The sequence below is a fragment of the Pholis gunnellus genome (assembly GCF_910591455.1).
Source record: "Pholis gunnellus genome assembly, chromosome: 8".
NCBI classification, from domain to species: Eukaryota; Metazoa; Chordata; class Actinopteri; order Perciformes; family Pholidae; genus Pholis; species Pholis gunnellus.
The window spans coordinates 22,052,999-22,074,852 of record NC_136534.1 but is presented as its reverse complement, the minus strand read 5'-3'; the positions used below and the strand labels follow the sequence as shown (position 1 = coordinate 22,074,852).

The 21,854-nt window shown below is 42.3% G+C and overlaps 3 protein-coding genes across 3 annotated transcripts; all 3 read left to right on the top strand.

Moving 5' to 3' along the window:
• The first annotated feature begins 1,036 nt into the window (after positions 1-1,036).
• On the top strand, positions 1,037-11,705 carry LOC306700221 (uncharacterized protein). The gene is made up of 11 exons (XM_079165174.1): positions 1,037-1,109; positions 2,707-2,924; positions 3,001-3,998; positions 4,219-4,365; positions 6,009-6,086; positions 7,419-7,523; positions 8,594-8,743; positions 8,922-9,077; positions 9,282-9,377; positions 10,025-10,216; positions 10,818-11,705. Exons 2-11 carry the CDS (start codon positions 2,753-2,755, stop codon positions 10,920-10,922), a joined length of 2,199 nt encoding a protein of 732 aa, XP_079021300.1. The 5' UTR covers positions 1,037-1,109; positions 2,707-2,752; the 3' UTR covers positions 10,923-11,705.
• An 895-nt stretch (positions 11,706-12,600) lies between these two features.
• tektl1 (tektin like 1) lies at positions 12,601-17,723 on the top strand (the record flags this gene model as incomplete). The annotated part of the gene is made up of 8 exons (XM_079164439.1): positions 12,601-12,894; positions 13,515-13,799; positions 14,392-14,496; positions 15,171-15,321; positions 16,244-16,410; positions 16,510-16,605; positions 16,707-16,820; positions 17,520-17,723. 8 exons carry the CDS (start codon positions 12,601-12,603, stop codon positions 17,721-17,723), a joined length of 1,416 nt encoding a protein of 471 aa, XP_079020565.1.
• Positions 17,724-18,845: 1,122 nt separating this feature from the next.
• On the top strand, positions 18,846-19,782 carry lypc (ly6 domain containing, pigment cell; the record flags this gene model as incomplete). The annotated part of the gene is made up of 3 exons (XM_079164437.1): positions 18,846-18,897; positions 19,296-19,415; positions 19,577-19,782. The coding sequence occupies 3 exons, from the start codon at positions 18,846-18,848 to the stop codon at positions 19,780-19,782; spliced, it is 378 nt and encodes a 125-aa protein (XP_079020563.1).
• Positions 19,783-21,854: the final 2,072 nt, after the last annotated feature.

The following is a 21,854-nucleotide window of genomic DNA, read 5'->3' as shown; positions in this document are numbered from 1 at the left end:
AGCATGTCCTGAAACAGGCACCGTAGCTAATGCTCACTGCTCTGACTGTACACTGTACATGTTGACTCTTTTGCCCTTCACACATGAATGAAAGCAGCATATAGGGGGTGTGGTCAATCAATTAAACAAATTGAATGTCCTAATTCATAGCGCTCGTGTTATGGATTGTGAGGTAATAGAATAAAAGGGACTTTATCCAATTAATACATTCTATTTTAAAATATATACATATTTTATAGTTATGCAAATGGTAAGGATTTCTGTTTTTTGCTCCATTCCCCTTTTACCGTAGTTGATATTTGTTAGTCCTCATTCTCCCAGCTTGGTCAAGTAGCAGAAAGCCACGACTAATATACTATATATAGCCTACTACTATACATTATTGCAAAATGTAAACACAGGTTTACCGTATTTATTATAAGAATATTCCACTATAAGCAATTTTATACAAGAGGTATAAGTCTGAGTTCAGTGAATAATGGTATTTATTCATAACACATTTAAATAAAATCCCTTTAAGCATTAACAATGACACAAATTTCATGTTGTGTCATTGTGGCCATTTGGCTGTTTTGAATCAATTATTATAATTAATTCAAAGATATAAACACATGTAATTATAGTCAGATATATTGTCCTCTATTGAAGCAGTGGTATTATAAATCTATTTATTTACACATTCACACAGTTTTTTTTGCCAGGTGTCCTTCCTGCATTTGGTAGTTATTAAACTGTTACTTTCAGCCTGAATTATGTGTTTAAACTTCTTCGTATTTGTCTCATATAATTATAGTCTTATAGTCTCACAGTTTACCATTTGTTTTTTTTAAATGTTCCATGTTTGTGATTGGTCAATAAGCTGCAAGCACCGCCCCTTAACGTGAACGCGCTCACAGCCAGATTGATAATAAACACTGGGTTGATTGGTGATACAGGTCGCCGGCCTCCCTTGTACTGTGTCAACACGCCTCCTCGCGCTCGCCGCGTACACGCGCTGCTCTAAACAGGTATGAGCCATGACGCCAGCAAGGTGACACCCTCCTCTCTTCCTGTGCTGCTCCGGTGTGGTGCAACGCGGCTCCGGCTCAGCTCCCGGTGGAGATTTTTAAGTAAGAAACTTTACCTCAGCCTTCAATCTTCATTTCACGTGTGACTGTATGCGCTTCACTTATTATGTATGAGACAACAGGGAGGATTTCTCCCTCGCGTGTCGGACTTTGAACTTTAGTCAGCTGCAAGAAGCCCGGAGGACTCGAACGTAAGACTTAAAAAAAAACCCAAAACTTTAGGTGAAAGCTATTTATTGTGTGTTTGTGAAGTGAAGACTGCTCTGAGCCGGTGGCGGTGAAGGCTGACGGTTATTATGTTCCTGCTGCTCTAATATTACACGCGGACGTTACTTTAACATTGAATCGCTGCACTTCAGTCGCCTAAAATAGCACTAGATACACTGTAGTTCAACTGTTTTCCACTGGATGGTGAAGGGTTGTCCCTTTTTTGGAAACGTTGCATGCTGTTTGCAGTTCCCGGAAAAAGAGAAACGAGCTTTTAATTGTTATATTCGAGCAGTCATAGGTCGCAAGTTACAACGCGTATGTGTTTTAATTCATGGTTTCCTGTACGCAAAACAACTCTCACACATTTTAAAATTAAATCCATGGTGTTATTTTGTCTTAAACGGGTTAAATGATATATGCGTTACGAGTGGGGAAAGGTTCGTGGAGACTCTGAACGTTACAGAGAGAGTTTCATTCATCGACAGTCTGACTGAATTCACTGTCAGCGTGGCTCAAGGTCGACGTGTCCCGCCTTGTGGGAAGCTACTGTAAACACCCAGCAGCTGTGAGCGGCTGTAAACCGGCCAAAACATCCACGCAGGGAAAGAGATGAAACTAAACCATGAATCAAAGCCACGAATAGCCGCTCACCATGTCAAACTGGGAAAGATGGTTCAGTCACACTTTATCTGACCCGTTTTAAATGTGAAGAGAGCTATTCAACTTTTTAAGAACAAAAGTCACTGCCAGATGTTATCCTGACTTAAATTAGGGAACTACTTTCTCAAGCTTCTCTCATATGATGAATATGTGTAAATACACAGTGGTTCTCAAACCACCAGATCAATCTGCTGGGTCACTTTTATGACTGTTAGTTCCTTTTTTTTGGCTTGTGAAGTGCTGATAGTATTTGAAAACGACACAATCATTTAAGACGGGTAAACAGACGTATACAGACATAATAAATCTCTGAGGAGAGATTGTTTTGTTTCAATATCAATTAATAAATCTACCAGTTATTTTCTGGATTAATCGTTTGGTGTATAGAATGAGGAAATTGTAGAAAATGCCCGTCACATGTTCCAATGCAAAACCCAATGTGACATCTTAAAATATCTTACCGTTTGATTAAAGATTGAAAACTTCTCCTCGGGTCGTTATTATATATATCGTTGATCTAAGAGTTGTGATCAGTTTGATTTAAGAGGGACTTTCATTGGTTTAATTTGAATAATTTTGGAGACCTAAAGAGGTAAAAACTATATAGTATTAAACATAACAATCTTATGTGAAATACTGTTTAGTTCACAGCCAAGTTAGCGGCTCTGTGAGGCGTCATCTTGTGACCTCATGCGAGTCCCCGACCTCTTACGCTGGAAACCGCGTCTGTAAATTTATCCCTGTTGTTTTTTCCGCTTTTAATTCACAGAGAATTTCCAACAACAAGGGTGAAACGTATCAGCCCTCTGTCCACGATGTCCTCCCGAGGTAAACATGACCTGTGCCGAATGTGTGGCGGCGCTCTCCAGGGAAACCAAAGGCGGTGGCTGTTTGGGGCCCAAAATAAGAAGACGGATCAGGCTCAGACCCCGACAGGGTCTCTGAGGGGAGGAAGCCTGTCCCGGTCCTCGCAGAGCAGCCCCTGGGGTGAGTCTGGAGCAAGTAAAGAGGACGTTTTAAGATGAAGTAAAGAAAAGTCTGACCTTTCTTTTACTCTTCACAGGCAGCACGTTGTCTCTGGGTTCCTCGGTGTCTCTCTCCCAGTTTTCCCTGAGCTCCCCGTCCAAAGCGATGGACCTGCTCTCGGTCTTGACTCACATACTGGGGCAGTCTGTACCCCGAGGCAGCGGGCAGGCGGAGTTCGTGTGTGGCAAATGCGTGTCTGTCCTCGAGCGGGTGTTCAAGTTCGACTCGGTGATAGCCAGGGTGAGGGTGCTCTCGTCCGAGAGGCTTCAGAAGCTGACGCAGGAGAGGGACAAGATCCGACAGTGGGTGCGCCAAAACTACTACCAGAGACACCCGCGGGACGTCCAGAGCAGGGGCAGCACCAGCGAGGAGGACGGAGAGGCGGAGAAGGAGGGCTACAGGGAGATGCTCAAGGAGAATATGGCCCTCTCGGAGTACGAGTGCTGGTCCGAGAAGTGGGACATGTGCCCGTATTTTATAAGAACGGGGAAAAGATGCAGGAAGGGCAAAGGATGTGAAGGCTGTGATTCTCTGCGGGTGTCCGACTCGAATTACGAGTCCGTTTGTGGGGTCCCTCGCCGTTTGCCTCTCCAATCCTTCTCCCCGTTGGCGTTGTCGCGGGACAAATCCCAGAGCATGCCCCTCCACTGGCAGAGGGTGACATCCTGCAGCTCCGACCCTTCTTCACTGGCGGGGTCCACCCTGTCCTTAGAGACGTCCTCCCGCACCGAGTCTGTTCAGTCTATGGACTCTCTTGATGGCAACGACCCGTTTGACCCGCCGGGTGTTTGGCCGGCCAACTTTTTGCTGGTGGAGCTGAGAGGCATTGAAGGAAAGCCGGTCGGTTCGCCATTGGGGAGTAGGATCCCAGTTCTGGACAGGAAGTACCTGGGGACAGTTGGAGGGACGGCGTCCCCCTCGGTGAACAGGGCGTTGCGCTTCGGGAGTGTGGAGAACGGAGGGGAGGAAATGGACGAAGAGGACGGGGATGTGCTGTCAGAGCTGAGGGACGAGTTCATGCCTCTTCATCGAGGGGTGAGTTTTTCTCCTTCCTGACATTTACATGTACTATATACAAATGGAAGGACTCTGGCCAGATGCTGTGTGTGTGAGTGTGCGCGCTGTAAATATTGACACAGTGTGCTGCAACAGGTAATCCGGGAGCAACCGAGGTCAGTCCAGCAGTACGACAAGATCAGAGCGACACATTTCACCTGTGTTTTCACTAAATGGTACCACAACCACATCATTTCAGAGCACTACTGGCAGGGTTCACCACGCTGTCAGGCACCTGCGAGGCCAGCTGGACCAGGCTGTGGCCCAAATCAGGACCCTGGAGGCCGAGCTGAAACATGGGAGGGGCCAACAAATCGAAATCAACGGATCAGACGACTGGGTCCCTGTAAGTATTCAGTTTGTCCTCTCACACACTCCACTTACAGACCATTATATGGTGTTCTATTGACCTGCTCCTAATAATAATAATAATAATCTAAACATTAATAGTTTCTAAATATATGTAACTTGGAAGGGGTAAATGTATGAACTCGGTGTTAATCTTAAAAATGAAATAGCTAAAGGGGAGATGTCAGTGAAGCTGTGATGTACCAGACGTTTACACGCGCACACGCACACACACTTGTTATTTTTAACCAGCTGTCATGAGAGATAATTGCCTCCCGACCTTTTTTTCCCCCTTTACACAAGAAAAACAGGTTTTTTTTGCACAGTGCAGCGTCACACAGTCACATGTCCAAACGGCTCCATAAACCACACTGTGAATGTTGACGTAGCACAAATGCAGCGTTATAAAGGAATGGAGGGTGGGTGTTCTTTTTGTGTCCATTGAAGGGTGTGTCTGCGTTTCCTCATTTACAGGTGCAGATAAAGAGTCTCTCACACACACACACAACCACAGCCTCTCTCTGGAATCCTCCCCGACCGGTGGAGTTCGCCCCGGGCTCAGTAGTCTTATGATAGAAGAAATCATTAAAAAGCGCCTCAGTTGCTTTGTAGAGTCCACATAACCCGATCCCTGCAGTCTCATGTGAGCACAAAGCCACAACGGCCCTCGATTTGAATATTAGGAATAATTAATGCGAAGTATGTGGGAGTAGCTCGAGGTTTAAACATTTTAAGTGTTCAGCACACCTTAGAATAAATCTTTTCATGGATTCATCGGCTCAGCTGTGATTCACAGTTCGTGACTATCTCATTAAAAACCATTAATTGAAGCCTGCTGAACTAGTAACCTTATGTATTGTGCATAGTTCTGTACTGAACTGACTGTGACAGCTGGGACTAACAACACACTGATCAGCAAACCCACAATGAAAGGATTGTGGCCGCTTCCAACCGCTGTCGGCCCCGTCTCAAGGTCCGATTTATATAAAAAAAATAGATATTGCGCCAATAACATTTCAGCACAAACGTGCCCATAAAGTCTTGCAGCCGAGTGAAATTTGCCGTTTGCAATTATCCACGTGGGAAAGTATAAATGTTGCCTTTACGCCAAGAACACAGTAGACAGAGGAATGGCAGAGAGGAAAACTCAAATAAAATGTTCAGACTGAGAGCTAGAGGTCATGACCGACAAGCAGCAGAGGTATTCCTCAAAACTTTAAAATGTCAAATATAGTGAAAAATATCCTCCCATGTTTCCATTGTCCAAAGATTTGCTTGTTTTCAATTTTCAACTGAATCAATTCTTAATATCCAATATCGAAACCTTTCAAATGAAACCCAGTAGAGCTGCAGATGTTAAGTTGATATACTGACCGAAAGAAAATTACTTTTATAAGTAGTTTTTAAAAACAATTTGATTCTTAAATGGAAGAATTTGTTTTTTTGATCTTACGTTATAGTAAGTTTGGGCTTTCTTTACTGTTTTTCTAATGTTTTAAATAATACGTAGCTGCAGCACCTAAACCCCAGGCCTTAGATTCTGGCGTATACTTTACTCGGCTCTACTCCCGGATTGTTTCAGTGACACAGTTTGACATTTTTAAAAGAAACCATCGTCATTTGTTTCCTTCTGTCCTCCAGTTGCTCCAGGAGGAGGGTGGCAGCTCCCTGCTGCAGACCTTCGGTCACTCCCTGCACAGCCGGGAGCGTGTGATCCAGGTGGGTGAGGTGATGAGGGGAGACGGGACTCAGTCATGCACACAGCAGTGAGATCTTCTTCAAAGCTCACAGGAATGTTGTTTGTCTGCGAAGTCACTGTACGCCCTTAAAGTGGCAGCGTCAAAGCTGCTTTGTCAGTTCACTACATTGTACCGTTGACGCTGAAGTATGTTTTTTTTTTGATCATGGCTGCTTTTATTTTTAGCTACTTGGTAGGTTGATGATTTACAGCAGGGACTTCATTGGAATGTTGCTCTCATTGTAAGTCACTCTGGATCAACGTCATAGTGGCTAAAGCAAACAGGACTGTCGAGGGTGCTTGAATGGATTACAGAATATTAAAGATTATCAATAAGTGACTGTACAACAGAGTCCCTGTTGCACCTGTGTGGTTCACACGAATAGCTTCTTTTATTTTTAAATATGTAAATAAATACAAATATATATTTTTTTCACAACAAGCAGGTTGATGAGACGATCAATACCACACCCTTATTTGTGTGTTGGATGTGAAAACCACAGCCAGTAGCTTGTTAGCTTAGCTTAGCATGAAGACTGGAGACAGGGGGAAACGGCTAGCCTGGCTCTGTTCAAACGTAACAAAAACACAATATGACGTGTCAGCTAGTGAGCTGGTAGACAGATTTTGTGAGCTTTACATAGAGCCAGCTGTCCCCTCCCCCACCCCACCCCAGTCTTTTTGTTAAAATAAGCAAACCAGCTGCTGGCTGTAGCTTCATACATACTATACAGATATGAGAGAGGTATCAATATTCTCATCTAACTTTCCCCAAAACAGCAAATACTTGTATTTCCTTAAGTATCAAACTATTCCTTTTAAAAATATTTTAAACACTCCTGGTGTTTTTTTATTTTTAAACATGCATGTATATAGCTTATAAAAGTACATCAAATATAAGCTGTTTATATGCAGTGAACATTGAAAAGAAAACCATGTGCGTAAAATCAGAATGTTGGAACAAATGTGTCACCAACATTCAGTTGTCAGAGTCTTGTGGTTTCAGTTTGAGTAGACGAGTAATGAAGGAGGCCATCTGTTTGTTGGAGCTGTAGATTTAGGATGTTTGCAGTGGTTCTTCATTTGCACACGTATCAGCTTGACTCTGGCCTCTACGGTGCGTGAACACACTTTGCCTGTGTTATCACGCCCCCGTGTATTGATTTATGCTTGACTCTTACAAAAATCTGCACTTAGATAAGCCTTAAATCTGTCAACTGAAGTTCAAAAAACTGCAGTTGAAATGTTTTTGCCCCCCCTAGCTACAGTGCTGTTAGCTGAGTGTGTTCAGACAGATGTTTCCTCTCTTCCAGGAGTGCATGGGTCTGATCAGAAGGCTGTGTGTGGAGGAGGCAGCAGGCACAGAGCTGGCCAACAAGCTGACTGAGAATCTGAAGGAAACTCAATCTGACAACAAGGTTAGAGTCGACTCTGTCCTTCTCCACCCCGATTATTGACACGCTTCTGTCTGCTAATGATGACTCGCCCTCTCACTGAAGCGTAGCAGTAATCGGCCTGAGCAGACAGACTTCTGCTGATAGTCGTCAGGCTCCATGCTGCTGTCCCTGGAGGTTTCTGCATGAGCAGAGCAGGTCCTGAGATTGGTATTTTTACCTCAGGCCTGCAGGAAGTTTTTACCAGTCCAGCAGTAGCATTTCAGCAATTTCCTCCAGCTCTGTGGAGAGATTATGGCTGACATTACACACCGTGTTTTGAGTTAACTCCTCTCTGTCATTAAATCACACGAAAATCAACAAGTGTTAGAAACAGATTATGAATTTGGATGTTTTCAGCAAGAAAAACCTGTTTCAGTCTTCACACAGGCACCTGACTATTGTTTCTAGACAGATTTTAAAAAATTGAGAATCCCAAAAACATTTTTAATCAATAATTCGTTTTCTCTGCTCATCAGGGGTTCACGTTGCATTGATTTAATTATTATTAGAAATTATTGTTATATTCTTCTGAGAGGTACTGAAAGCAGCGATAAATTCTAGGCCATATCGTTACCGGTTTCCAGTTACACTTTCATATTTTGGCCGGTATGATCTTCAATTTGGTATAAATTAACATTCTGTTTGGTATTATAAAGGTCTTTAGAAGTCTTAAACTGAACTTAATGGACCCTGCAGAAACCCTGGTCTGATAGGCAGTGAACAGTAAATGTGCAGGCATCCTGTTTGTCACAGGATAAATGCTACACCTCCTTAAAAAACAAGCGTTTTACCAGCAATCCTAGTGTACATAGTGAGGTGGTTAAACCAGAAGTGTGCTTGGACTTGCCCCAAGCAGCAGTAAAGGAGCTTCCAGGGTGACCACAGACAATTTTATTAATATTTTGGATTAATATAAGTGATTATTCGATAATCAAAACATTTGGCGACACATTTTCTGTCTATCAGTTAATCGACGAATTGTTTCAGCTCTACAGACGTTGTAGTTAAATCTAAACTGGACGTCTCGCACAACAACGTTTTGTGATCTGTAGGCCGCCCTGCAGACTGTGAGGTCCGAAGCGACTGCGAAGGAGAAGAGCATGGAGGAAGAGATCGAGGCACTGCGGAAGGCTGGAAGAGACAGAGAGGGAGACCTCGACACGCTCAACGCCGTGCTGCAGTGCAACCAGGATATCATCAACGTACGAACACACACACGCATTAGAAACCGGGGAGGGAAGTGCATGCATTGCAGTTCAAAACAAATTCTTACCACATCCAGACACCGTGTACATTTGTACTTTTCCCCATGCACAGTTCCCTCTACTTGCACTTGGAAGTTTTATTTAGATGGAACTGTGTGTTTCGTCTTTGCTCCAGGACCTGCGAGTGGCTCTGGAGGAGAAGGAGCAACGGCTGAAGGAGGTGGAGAAAGAGAGGGAGGTGTGGCGACAGCGGGACTGCGCCCTCGCCACTGTCCTGCAGGAGAAGGAGGCTCTGATCCAGGAGCTGGCGAGCTGTCAGAAAGATGTGCAGGTAATATATGAGGGTGTAATTTTTGGCTAGAATGGGAGGAGAGGTCTGTCTCCCTCCCCTTTCAAAGGGATATAAAGTGTTCATTTAATGACTTCCACCTTTTGATATAAAGTTGCAGAGCTTTCATTCTCTCTGTACTATTAAATGAGGGAAACTGTTACTCACAACGTGTCATTTTCCTCCATGCGCTCTGTGATTGGTCAGGGTTTTGTAGGAGACACGGAGGGAAATGGCGCCACCTTGTGCATGGAGGTCACCAAACTCACCACAGCCCTGCAGGAGTACCAGGACATGGTGCAGGTGAGATATTAGCACAAGGAGGGGATTTGAAAGTTGTTTACAATGAAGAGAAAACTGGAAAAAAACAAAAGGCAGCCGACACATTCTGAGTTGAGAATGATTTTTCCTCCCTTTTTCACCTGCAACTTCTTGACACAGAACACTTTTATAGATGATTTAGACTTTGATATAACAGAAAACAATATTTAATTGTTTTTCTAATTTTTATTTAAGACCTTTATTGCATGGTGTGGAGTACAGCTGAAACGATTAGTTGGTAATCGATCGACAGAAAAAATGTCATGTTAAAAAACAAACATTTCATATATTAAACAATTAATCAAAAAACAATGTTAAGACCAATAACTAGTTAAAATCATAGCTAGTTGCTGGCCTAGTGTGGAGTAGAAATAAATATCTACAATAAATTAATAATGGCACCTGTAGAATGAAGTACAATAGGAATTACTTAAAGGTAGAATGAATGTTCTTAGTACACTGATTAAGGAAATAATAATTCATTTAGATAGCTGTAGATGTGCTGGAAGGCAGGTTTTGGACAGAGAATAGCGGTTTCCCCCCCGTTTTCAGTCTTTATGCAACGCTTAGCTAACTAGCACACACAGACAACACAGCATCTTTAACTATTCCCTTTTCCTCTTCCCCAGAATCAGCAGGGGAGTCACAGTCAGACCGTGTCGGCTCTGACGGATCAACTCAGCGACATTCGGCGGGAGCTGAGAGTGAAGCAGAAGGAGAAGAAGGAGGCCGATAGAACCCGGCGGAACGACAGAGAGGACCGAGAGAGAGAGGAGAGGAAACTGAGGGACAGCCTGGAGAAGAGAGACAAACTCATAGAGGTAAAGGACGGGAATCTGATGCTTGTTGTCTCAATATCCAGTGCATGGAACACATCGTCCATGTTAGTTTAACACCAGTGTTTTTGATATGCTAAATAATTTCTAAAATGTGAGGATTTTAAATCAATTATGAAATTTTATTTTAAGTTCATACATGACCACATGCTGCAAAAAACATGCTGCAAAAAACACAGCACTTTTTGCACTTTTTGTTTTTGGAGGTAGTTTAAAAAAAAATTCTAAAATAAAAAACCTTAAACAATCCTAAACATCAGTGCCATGTTTTAATGTCAGATCCTCCAGCTTTTAATAGACTTGCAGTCTTATCAAGAAAAATGATGTTGTTCATTTCTCAACAATGGTAACGAGTTAGAAGGTAATTCTAAAAACTCATCTACTTCTAACTGAAAAAGAACATTAAAGTGGGTCAACAAAAGCATAAAGTGCAGCACTTGCATTAAAGGATAAATTGGTAATACTGTGTATTTCTTCGGATTGCTAACCAATACCACAATAAGGCAAAATACAACAATAAATATATCCTGCTAAAAAAAAGTATGTATACTTGCGATGGTGACTGACGTCTTTTATTTTTCTTCAGCAAATCCTGTTGGATGCTGAGGAGCGTGACAATCTGTTCAGAGAGCTGCAGCAGAACCTGCAGAACAAACGTGAACCTCTGACGGCCGTCAAACACACGCTGTGATGGAGGACGACTACTGTACGCACGAGATGCAAACTAACTGCACGGAGAAGGAAGATCTCTTTTGCACTTTCTACACCACCGTTTTGCCTCTGCAGCATATTTATCGTGGTGAACAATAAGTCTATTTATATTTATCTCTACATTTTTTAGGTTTGCATTTGCAGACCCGTCTTGTTTTGGCAATTTTCCACAATAACTACTTGATTCTCTGGAGTGAATCAGTAAATTCGGACTTAAGAGGCTCAGGCAACCTGATTGTTTTCAGTGAGGAGAGATGTCAAGTTCTTATAACTGGATGTTTAATATTTAAAATCATGAGATTACGGTATTGAGTTATATTTTGAATGTAGGTCTAATGATCGGGCAGTGATTGGATTTCATTTCATGCAGTGGGATAGCTGATAGAAACATTTCTGAATGGTGTGAATGTTGGTGGATCCTGAGTAACATTGTGTCCTTCAGGACAGGCGCGGGTATGAAATAGCTTTAAATCTAAATGTAACTTATTTGCAGTTTCTTTATTGTGTTTGTCTTTTCACTTTATGGTACAGAACTGTCATGTTGTTTACAGTGCTATCATAGCACTTCTGGAGGGAAATATTTTGGACCAAAATTATATTTTTAACCTTTTTCCTTTTCGGCTTTTATGTCACACTTCTTTTTTTGTTACATCTTAAACGTGTACATGTGTTGTAATGTTAGTGTGGGACTTCATTACTGGAGAAATTTCCTGTTTTTCTTTTTTTTAGCTCAAGAGAATTAAACACTCTGATCCACAAAGTACTTATGTCTATAGACGCTGTTATTTCGTTAACTATCATACATGCTTGGTGGTTACGCTGGTTCCGGAAGTGTTGTTCCCCATTCTGTATTTCACTTTTTTCTTTAAACGATTGTTTTCGTCACATGTAATCATTTAAGTTATAATTCCAGTGAAATGTATAGTGTGAAATAAATGTAAAAACGGAACTATACCGGATAATTTAAGGATCATATAGGTGTTTAAATCATGGGTTGTGCGTCATTTTGGCGTAATTGACGGGTCAAAATAACCTACAATACCCAGGAGCCTCTCCCGCCGTTGCTATGAAAAAGCATTTTTCAGAGCATAGTAGTGAATTCAAAACGTTTAAACTTTAAATAAATGAACCAAACACGACGCTAGCGTTCCTAAATTTATTTACAAATAAAGTGAACTGATTAGCCGTTCTTTTACCTGCCGTTAGCGTTAGAACAGAATACTAAGCTCTGTGATTGGAGGTTTCTAGCCGGAATGCACCCTGGGAGTCGTAGTTAACTTCTTTAAAAAGCGTTTCATTTCACAGGCTTTTGACTTTTCATCAACAAAAACATATTTTCTAGTTAGTTGCACGTTCGAAGAGTTTTGATAGATTCAACCTCTACACGTGCTTCAACTCTGAATCACGTGACGTTTGTCTATGGGGACAATTAATGGATTTGACAATAAGAGCCGGTGTTGAGTGACATCACCCCCCGTCTTCTCCTCTCTAGCCAATCAACTAATAGCTTTGAGTTTCTTGTTACTTCATGAACCGTTGCTATGGAGCTCATACCTCAACAGTTCTCACAAAGTTCTCACTCCGGATGCTTCACAGTAGATGCATGCTATTAATTAGAAGGATTAATGCTATTTAGAGAGGACAGTGGACGTGAAGGAATGCAGGGGCAGTCGGTTCCCCTCGGTTTCGTCACCATCGGACCGGAGTCTTGGCGCGATGGAACGGTCCGCTCCATCCAGCGGGCGGAGCGCCTGGTGCGGGAGACTCGAGCCGGTCGGTCCGGGACTTACAGCTTTCCCCGGAGCTGCAGCACCACCGCCAGTTTCACCCCGAAGCGCACGGAGGGCACAACGGAAACGACGCGAGATAAGATCACAGCGCAGGAATGCGGAGAGAGTCGTGACTGCGTCTGCAAAAATAAGATGCAAAGGGCGAAACCCGCAGGAGCGACGGTGAGAAAGCACAGGCGTGCAGAGAGATATAGCTATGTGCTGCCTGCAGGCTATAGGCGCCCTGAACACTGAGGACAGGAAGCACTTCACTGATCTGACTCATTTGGGATAAAGTAATATGTTTTAAATGGAGAAGTAGACCTATATATCTTACATAAAGAATGTATACCACAGTACAAAGTAACTCACAAGTAGCCTAAAAGTCCTGCATTGACAAGTCTAGTAAGATATAGGAAGTAGGCTATCATAGTAAGTATAGGCCCATCATTATACTGAAAGGCTATTCGGAGTGTTAAAGTACATTCATTACATTATTACAGATGGATTAACATAGTTGAGTCTATATTTTAGAGGCCGCTCATGTATTTTGTAAATACAAATCTTAATCTGCAAAGTAACTATTAAAGCTGTTAAATAGATTTAAAGTTGTAAAAAGCACAATATTATTTCCCTTCGAGATGCAGTGGAGTAGAAGTATAAAGTTTCATGAAATGGAAACTACTAGTCAAGTACTAGTACCTCAAAATTGTACTTAAGCATGGTATTCGAGTAATTGTGTTTGATAACTTTCCATCGCTCACTCAGACATTTAGAAATCGTCATCTAATGTTCTTCTGAAGTTCCCTAGTGGCTCCCAAAGAAAGTCTGTGGCCCCGTTCTTGCCGAGCAGCCTGCGTGAGCAGTGTGCAGGGGCCAGTGTGGCCGTGGCCTCTGAGTACATGCGGAGGGTGCGGGAGGTGGAGGGCCAGCTGCGCAGGCAGGCCGGCCGGACGACCCAGGAGGGCATCAAGCTGGAGAGGGAGAGGAGTCACCTGCAGAGGATGCTGCGCAGCCTCAGGACCGATCTGACCGTCAACAGGAGGAGCTTGGAGGCGAGGACCAGGAGGCCGTCCCCTGCTGAAACCGTTAAGTTTACTCTCGTCTCTTTGCTCAAATCTTTTCCCTACACTGAATCATATATCGCCGTTTTGTTTTACACCCAAAATAGTTTCTCCACAGGGATCACTGTGGTGTTGCATTTGAGTCGAGGCTCAAGTTGTCTGACATTTGCACAGATCTTAAATATTTGAACTTTTGGTCTCAATCACTGTATATTTTGGACTTTTTTATGTTTATCTAAGGATACAAATATGATTTAGCTCTAAATAAATAGATAATTTAGCTAATTCTTAGTTTATTTTCTGCACAGGTAATGTTTTGATTTGAACTGCAGAAACATGCAGGAAACTCAAAAAAAACTACAAAAGTTTTGTTATAGTCACACGCGCCTCACACATTATTATTATTATTACTCACTTATTAAGACAAAGTACTGCTGATATCGAATCATTTTTAAATCCTTCTAATAACTACAACAAAGTATTTTCACTGCCATACCGGCTCAATCCAACACCACACGTGGTGTAAGTGATACGACGGGCGGATTAATTCACTGAGCTCTGCATTGCCAGCTTAAAGGGAGGAGATGTGTTTGCTGACAGGTCCGCTCTGTTGCAGGAGAGAGACGGTGCGGATTACTTGTTGTTGTGGGAGAGAAGAGAGCTGGCCCAGTTGAAACAGGATCTGGAGGAAGTGCTGAGAAACACACTGACCCAGCTACAGGTGATTTACAACGTCACTGTTCTGTCTGCATCAGTTGCCTCCCCCCCCCCCCCCCCCCACTGTGTCTGTTTCTTTCTCTCTGTTCCACTTGCCCTTCCATGTGATTTACTGGCACGAGTGATGGAGGAAAAACGACGCTGCCAAAGCCTTCACGCACCAATAACCTCCTCAAGTTTCCTTTTGAACAGAGATCAAATTATATGAATGCAAAGTAAAATCAATTCTAGTGCGTACCTGCCAAGAGCTATTATGATAATGTCATTCACTCTTACAATAAAGACCTCTTCATAAGAAAACAGTTTAACAAGCTACATAGAAAATACAAGTTGTACAGTGAAAATGACTTCAAGGGAATTTGGAGTGAATCTTTCTACCAGGAAGCCAAACACAAAATCAGCTCGTCGACAGGTTTCCCACTGGCAATCAATTATCTAATCAACATTTGTTCTGGAGCTGAAACAATTAATTGGCAACTATTGTGATAATTGATGAATCATTTGAGTAATTCTTTCAAAGGAAAACAATTAAATATCTTCTCGTTTCAGCTCTGTGTGAGAATGTGCTGCTTTTCATTTTCTTACATAATTGGCAGATGAATCAATATTTGGAAATAATCGTTAGCTGCAGCCCCCTAGTGTGTCTTTTTTATGTCCCCCCTGCTCTGTGTCTTCCAGGCCCTGGGTCGGAGCAGCAAACAGCTGCTGGACTGTGCCGGTGAGAGGGCTCTTGTCCTGGATCTGCTGCCTCACAGAAGCTCTGCTGGACGACACGGTCGGGCTGCTCAGACCTTCAACACAATAGACCCCGTCAGCCCCTTCACTCCAGGTACACTCAGGACATGAAGTCCAACGGTGTCAATGCCTGCAGGCAGTCGTGCTGTTGCAGCAGGAAAAAGCAGCTCTCAAGGAGAAAAGACTAATTACTCAAAGCAAGACGAGAGAAGGAGATTCATTTTCAAAAGCATCCAATGGAGATGTTAGCCGATTGGAAAATGTCACAGACTCAAAACTTTTAACAGACCAACACATTTTTAAAACATTTGAAACATTGGTATTCGTTGAGTTTAAGACTCAGGATATGAATTTACTTAAAAGTTCACATGTGTGATAATGTGCTCATAATGACAATGCTAATGTTTACCAGGTTCACTATTTTAGTTGAGTATGTTAGCATGCTAACATAATTTAATCAGCACTAAACATAAAGTATAGCTGAGGCTGATGGAAATGTCATTAGTTTTATTTGGTCATAAACCAAATTACAGACCTTATGTTGGTGCTAAATTAAAAGTTAAGGGCTCACCAAAGTCATTTGTCTGCAGCAAATTTCATGGCAATCCATCCAATAGTTGTTTTTCAGTCCGGCACAAAATGGTGGACCTAGAGCCACATCGCTAGCATGGCTAAAAACTGTGCAAGCCTGTACGCCTTCACTCTATGTAATGAAATGAATTGCTTGTGTACCTTAGTGTGCCTTAGTAGCTGTCCTTTATTATGTCTTACAAAGGGCTGAGTATACTGAATGTGTAAATATATGTGTATTTCTATCATTATTATCATAGTATCTCTCTATAAAACAGAATACTTTCATCGCTAATTTACACCATCCCTAACAACGTACCCGCTTACAGTCTCAGAGCAGATCATATCAGGAGCTGCAGAAAGGGGTTACTTTAAGATATCCCCCTCCACCATATTGTGTTTAATTTAAACACAATATTTTAGATCACTGACTTATCTTCTTGCAGAATGTAAACAGGTTTTAGAGTCGTCCACTTCGACAGTCAACCAGTCACAGCTACTGAGAAAAAACATCAGAGAGATGCTAACCAGTGCCATCGCCAAGCAGCAAGCTGTTCACCGCAGCACCAACGATGGACTGGTGAAAAAAATTGCAGAGACAATCAGTCTGCAGGTAGACACAAATATAACGGTGTTAAACATCAATACAAAAATACTCTTGACACCATTTTGGTACCGGAATAATATTTCCATTTCATTCTGTCTTTTGTAGCAAAACCTGACATTGATGTCTGCAGCCACCAGGCAGGCCATGTTTCGCAAGCAGAGGGAAATGAACTGTGTTCGTCACAGCCACGGCAGAGTGCAGGTTAGTTAGTGTGTATGTGGAACAGGATCAGTGAATGTATTGGAGATTTAGAAACGATGTGGCCAACGTGACGTTTTCCCTGTGTTATTGTGTGTTTACAGGGTCCGGAGTACAGCGGTGACGTACAGTCCAGAGAGAAAGTCAACAGGCCTCTGGTGCAGGTTTATCAGAGACATCCAGGGACACACTTACCCGAGGCTGCTCATCTCATACAGGTGTTTAGTCCAACCAAAATATCTATTTATATACGTGCAAACACACTCATAAATGATGGGGATAGAAATGTGGCTACCACCCTCTTCTTCATATTTCATTAAGGGGGTTTGAGTCGTTGATTAGTACAGCTCCGGTTTATTTTCTCACAACCTGGCAACCTACAAGTTGTTATACGATTTATTACTGAAGTTTTACTGAGTTGTTTATTAAGCATTTGTGAAGCCATTAACTACAAGTTGAATGATAAAGATTGCCTTGTTAAAAAGTGGTGCCGGAATTTGAAAACAGTCAGTTGACAAATAAACCTTTCTGAGAAAAAGGGAAATATGTCAGCTTGCTCTCACACCTCTACAGACAACAATCTGCATGACTAATCTAAACCAAACCAAACCGGGACTTGTCTCTTGATACTGCCTCAACACATAAGTCAGGTGAACACTGACCTGAATACAGGAAATAACAGTCAACAAACATTCCTATCTTTAAACTTAGCTAGAAGTCGTCTTTCCGATACGATGGGAGGAGTTTCTCACCTCATGTGTGAAAATAAAGACAAACACAAAACATGCATTGCAGATGTTCACACCATATATTTAGAAAAGCACTCGATGGTCGAACACCAACCTGTCCTCTTGTCGCCTGCCGAGTGTCTCAAACAAACCAAACTGGGCTAAATGTATTTCCTGTGTGTGTCTCAGGGCAGTGCAGTGCTGAGGCGATGTCTAACGTCCTGTGAGGGGGAGCTGGCGGGACTGCAGCACACCTGTCTGCAGCTGCTGGACGACCAGCACGGCAAGAGAGGAGCGGCTCAGGTGGATGCTGCTGTCGTCCGCATGAGGCGGCAGCAGGTCGACAAGCGAGCCATGCCCTCTGTCCTCCAGCAGGAGGCGGGCAGAAGATGACCCTTCATGTCTTGTACTCAGTAGGGCTGCAGCAATATGCAAGTAGAGAGACATGAGCTATGTGTGTTGTGGGAAATAAGGAGCAGTCATGTAGCAAAATGTACGGGTTCAAGATGAGTAAAATGTGATTCACTACAAAGAGTGTGAGACTCTTCTGTTGGCATAAAAGTTCGGAGGATTCTTCTCAGGTAACTTAAGTAAGCTTTGACTAATGACCTGTGCTTGTATGGGACAAAATCTTCCCAGCCAACTGTTATTTCATCGTGGTCTAATTTGGTTATCTTTACCGCAATAAAACATGACCATGATAGGAACAATGGCCTCCTATACAGTTGGAATAGAAACAGTAAAACAGCCTAATATGATTATCTTATTAACAAGATTATCAGATTTTTTTCTCTAAAACGCATTTATTTCCTTATCAAACAAAAGTTTTACCGTTTATTTAAAGATATAAACGGAAAAACTTGCCTTTTTGTGAACAAAAGCAGCCTGTGAATTTAACATCCTTTCCAGAAATTCTCAGATATCTAGTCATGGGACTGCATGTTACTTGACAGCCCTCCTTCCAAACTCAACGTCTTTCATTAACAAATAAGACCTGATTTAATAAACCTGCATGTTTTACCCGAGTACACGCCACATGTCTTGTATCTGTAAAATACACATGACATAAGTGGAGATTTTATATGGTTTTCAACCTGAACTAGAGTGCAGTTCCCTCACAGAGCCCTATTGATTCTCTCAAATCTGAATGGGGCTATTCTCTGCAGGACAGTGAGCGCTGTAAAGTCATGACTGTCACCGGGAACTTAACAGCCTAATTGAATGATACGTTTGGGTGTGGAGGTTCTTGGAGTCCACAAACAGAATATCAAGAGAAACCAGAGGACATTTAGCTTCAGATCTCTGCAGCTGGGCCGGCTGAGGAAGCTCAGAAAGCCAGGAGAAAACTCTGAAACTGACTTAAATCCATAAAGATGGATCATTTAACAGATTTCTTGTGTTTGGGATGAAAGCTGCTGGTTTATTCTAGAATGTAACAAGAAAGAGTCGACGTTAAAGGACTGAACATTCAAGCTGCAAGCATATTTTCTCCCTGTGAGACAGAAACGCTCAATAATGTCGGAGCTGGTTTGCTCTCTGCTTCTCCTTTGTTTACTTCCTGCTGTGGGTAAGTGAACAAATTCCAAGTGTGTGTGTGTTTGCTTGTGTGTATGTATGCTCCGAACATGCATGCTATTGCCAACAGAAATACTTTACCTTTCGCAGCAATAGCAAATAGTCGGGCTGCAACTAACGATTATATAGAGGTGATTAATCTGGTAATTATTTTCTCAATCAACTGATTAACTGTGCGGTCTATACGTCGTAAGAAAATGGAGCCAATTTTGTCCAAGGTGATGACTTCAAATGCATCATCTTACTATCATATAAGACAAGGAAACCATTACCACTGATAATACTGATATACAGTTTAAAATTGATCATGTTTTGGATCAAAATTGAAGCTCCTCTGCAAAACTAAACTTAAGAAATGTTGTGGTTTCAAACCACACTCCTGTCCTTCAGCTCCCCTCTTCTGTTACACCTGCGTGTTCCCTGCCATCTCACCTCTGGACTGCATCAGATTCCCTCTCAGGTGTCCACCCGGGCAGGTCTGTCTGTCCAGCAGAGCTGTGGGCGAGAAAGGTGAGAGCGCTTCAACTCACTGAACAAAATTCAAATGAATCAAAACTGAGAAAAAGAACCGAGACACGCCGCATGGAGGGAAATGTGTCGGTGTGTTTTTTTTTTTTGAGCGAGTGTCTGTGAGAGTCTCTCCTAAAGTGATGTTTGTGATGGTTTTTAAGGAGACTTCCGTGTGGTGTTGTATGAGAAGAGCTGCGTCTGGCCCTCCCTGTGTGGAGTCACGGGAGAAAAACACACCATGGGACTCAACTTCACCTTCACCAATGAATGCTGCAACACACACCTGTGCAACGATGCTGCAGTGCCTGCCACCTCTTACTGGACTGGCACATTACTCACACTTCTTATTTCATACTCCGTTTGGTGAATTGTAAAATATGTGGAAGAGAACTAGTTTGACACACATGAAGTAGAGTCTACCCTCTAATGGACTGACATTGTGCTCAATTCCTTTAAGTGCACTAATATGTGCTAAACCAAAGATACTCTGTTTAAAAAAACATTGGATGGCTAACCGCCATATTTAGCATAATTCAAATGATTTTGCTGGGGCGTTAGCTGCCGGGTCTCACGAGATTCTGTTGCTGACACAAGAGTACAGACACAGAAAGGTCGCAAAGTGAATTTTCTCCGTATTTGTCGGTCTGAAAAATGCCATTTCAGTGTCAGAATGTGCAACCTCTACTTATGTGACTATTAATAAATGTTCACTTCTCCCATGGGAGTTAATAGACTCTGGTCCTGTTGCTAGTCTCCTTAAGGGTGATGGTAAAACCCACAAAACACAGAAACAGGAACCTGACTTTCATGCTCCGTCTCCTTTCTGTACTGTCTCTGGCTAAACCGAGGTTTGTTTTACTATGTTTGTGAGATGGAAACAATAGATAATTTCTCTGATTATTGCTAAATAAAGGTGTGTGTGTGTGGTTGCAGCTGTTTTTGAAGTGGAGAGTGGGGATGAGTGTAACATGTTTAGCTTGTGTTCCCATGATTTATCACTTCCTTCAAACGAAGAAAATAAACTATACCTCTATCCACTTATCAGTCAACTTGTCACAATTTGTATGCAAAGAGATGGAGGTGCTTATTTGATCAGTAATGACAGACTATTGAAAAAAGTACAAGCAAAGTAGGAGAAGCAAATACAAGACATTGGGAATTAAATGCCAAATGAATTGTTCACCCACTGTTTAAAAACAATATACCTGATATTAAAGATAAGTTGAGAAATACATTTACATTTTCCCTATCATCACACATTTAAGTCGATATCATCTAACTCTTTAAATAATCCAATAATCCATGAGGATGAATATGTTTAGTACACTTGAAGCATAATAACTAAAGGTAATATTTATTTTTTTTGCACATGAAGTTAACTTTATCCCAATAGACTTTTCAAGAGGGATATATTACACATTTTATATTTATATAATGTAATGCTTTCTAAGCTATTTTCACTTGTCATAGCTGGAAACCACATGTCCCAGTGAGCTCACCGGAAGTTGCCCCCCCCCCCCCCCCCCCCCTGATTAGAAAGGAGCCATCAAGGTTATTACTTCCTCTTGTACTTTTCTTGATATAAAATGGGTTTTAATTGGTTTATAAAGTACAATAGGATGACATTTTACTCGTTACACAAACAGAGGTAGGATAAATCATAAGTTTAAGTACGAACAATAAACCTGTTAGGAGTCGCATCAGGTGTGTGTCACCATTTAGTTTCCGTTTGCTTGCTCTTCTTCACCAGGTGCTGTTGATTAGGCCCCAAACTAAGGAGAACATCATCAGTGATAATACTCTTCAGATAAGGTTGAATTGTTAACCGTAAAATAAAAAACATCAGACTTACAGGAATGGTTTACCCACTACTGCTGTTCATGCTGCCGATGTTGTCCTCCACCGATGGAGGAACGCCACCGACGTACGAGGCATTAAAACAAATAACCCAGGTGATGGGAAAGGTTTCCCGGGGGGACACACCGACTCTGCCCGTACGGGAAACCCTGCCTGCGGTTCGGGCTAACACCAGTCCGCCCAGAGCTACGGGTGATTCCGTGAGCACTTCGTGCGAGCTCAACAAGATGGTCGTGCAGGTGCAGAGGAGCATTTTAGGCACCGGTGAGCCGGACTCTCAAGTCAAACTGGGGACATGCCATGCCAGTAAATCCACGAGGGATTACCTTTATTTTGAATACGACGTTGGCATGTGTGGAACCAAACGCATGGTGAGCTTTAACAACATATCTTCGGCTGTGCTAAAGGATAAGACGAGGTGGCTGCAGGGGTCAGCAATCTCGGTCTGTTTGGTGGTCCACCACTTTGGTCCAAAATGAAATATCTATATTTATATGATGGATTAATAACAACAATAGTCTTGTTAAAGGAAGGATACATTTCAGCTGATTTCTTTTTTTTTTCTTTTGCAGATAATTAATA

What these genes read in the sequence shown, in the direction of transcription:
- LOC306700221 (XM_079165174.1), top strand. Translation starts at nt 2,753, where the DNA reads ATGTCCTCCCGAGGTAAACATGACCTGTGCCGAATGTGTGGCGGCGCT. An exon ending in GATCAGACGACTGGGTCCCT is followed by an intron (nt 4,366 to 6,008) that starts GTAAGTATTCAG and finishes TCTGTCCTCCAG; the next exon opens with TTGCTCCAGGAGGAGGGTGG. An exon ending in GCAACCAGGATATCATCAAC is followed by an intron (nt 8,744 to 8,921) that starts GTACGAACACAC and finishes TCTTTGCTCCAG; the next exon opens with GACCTGCGAGTGGCTCTGGA.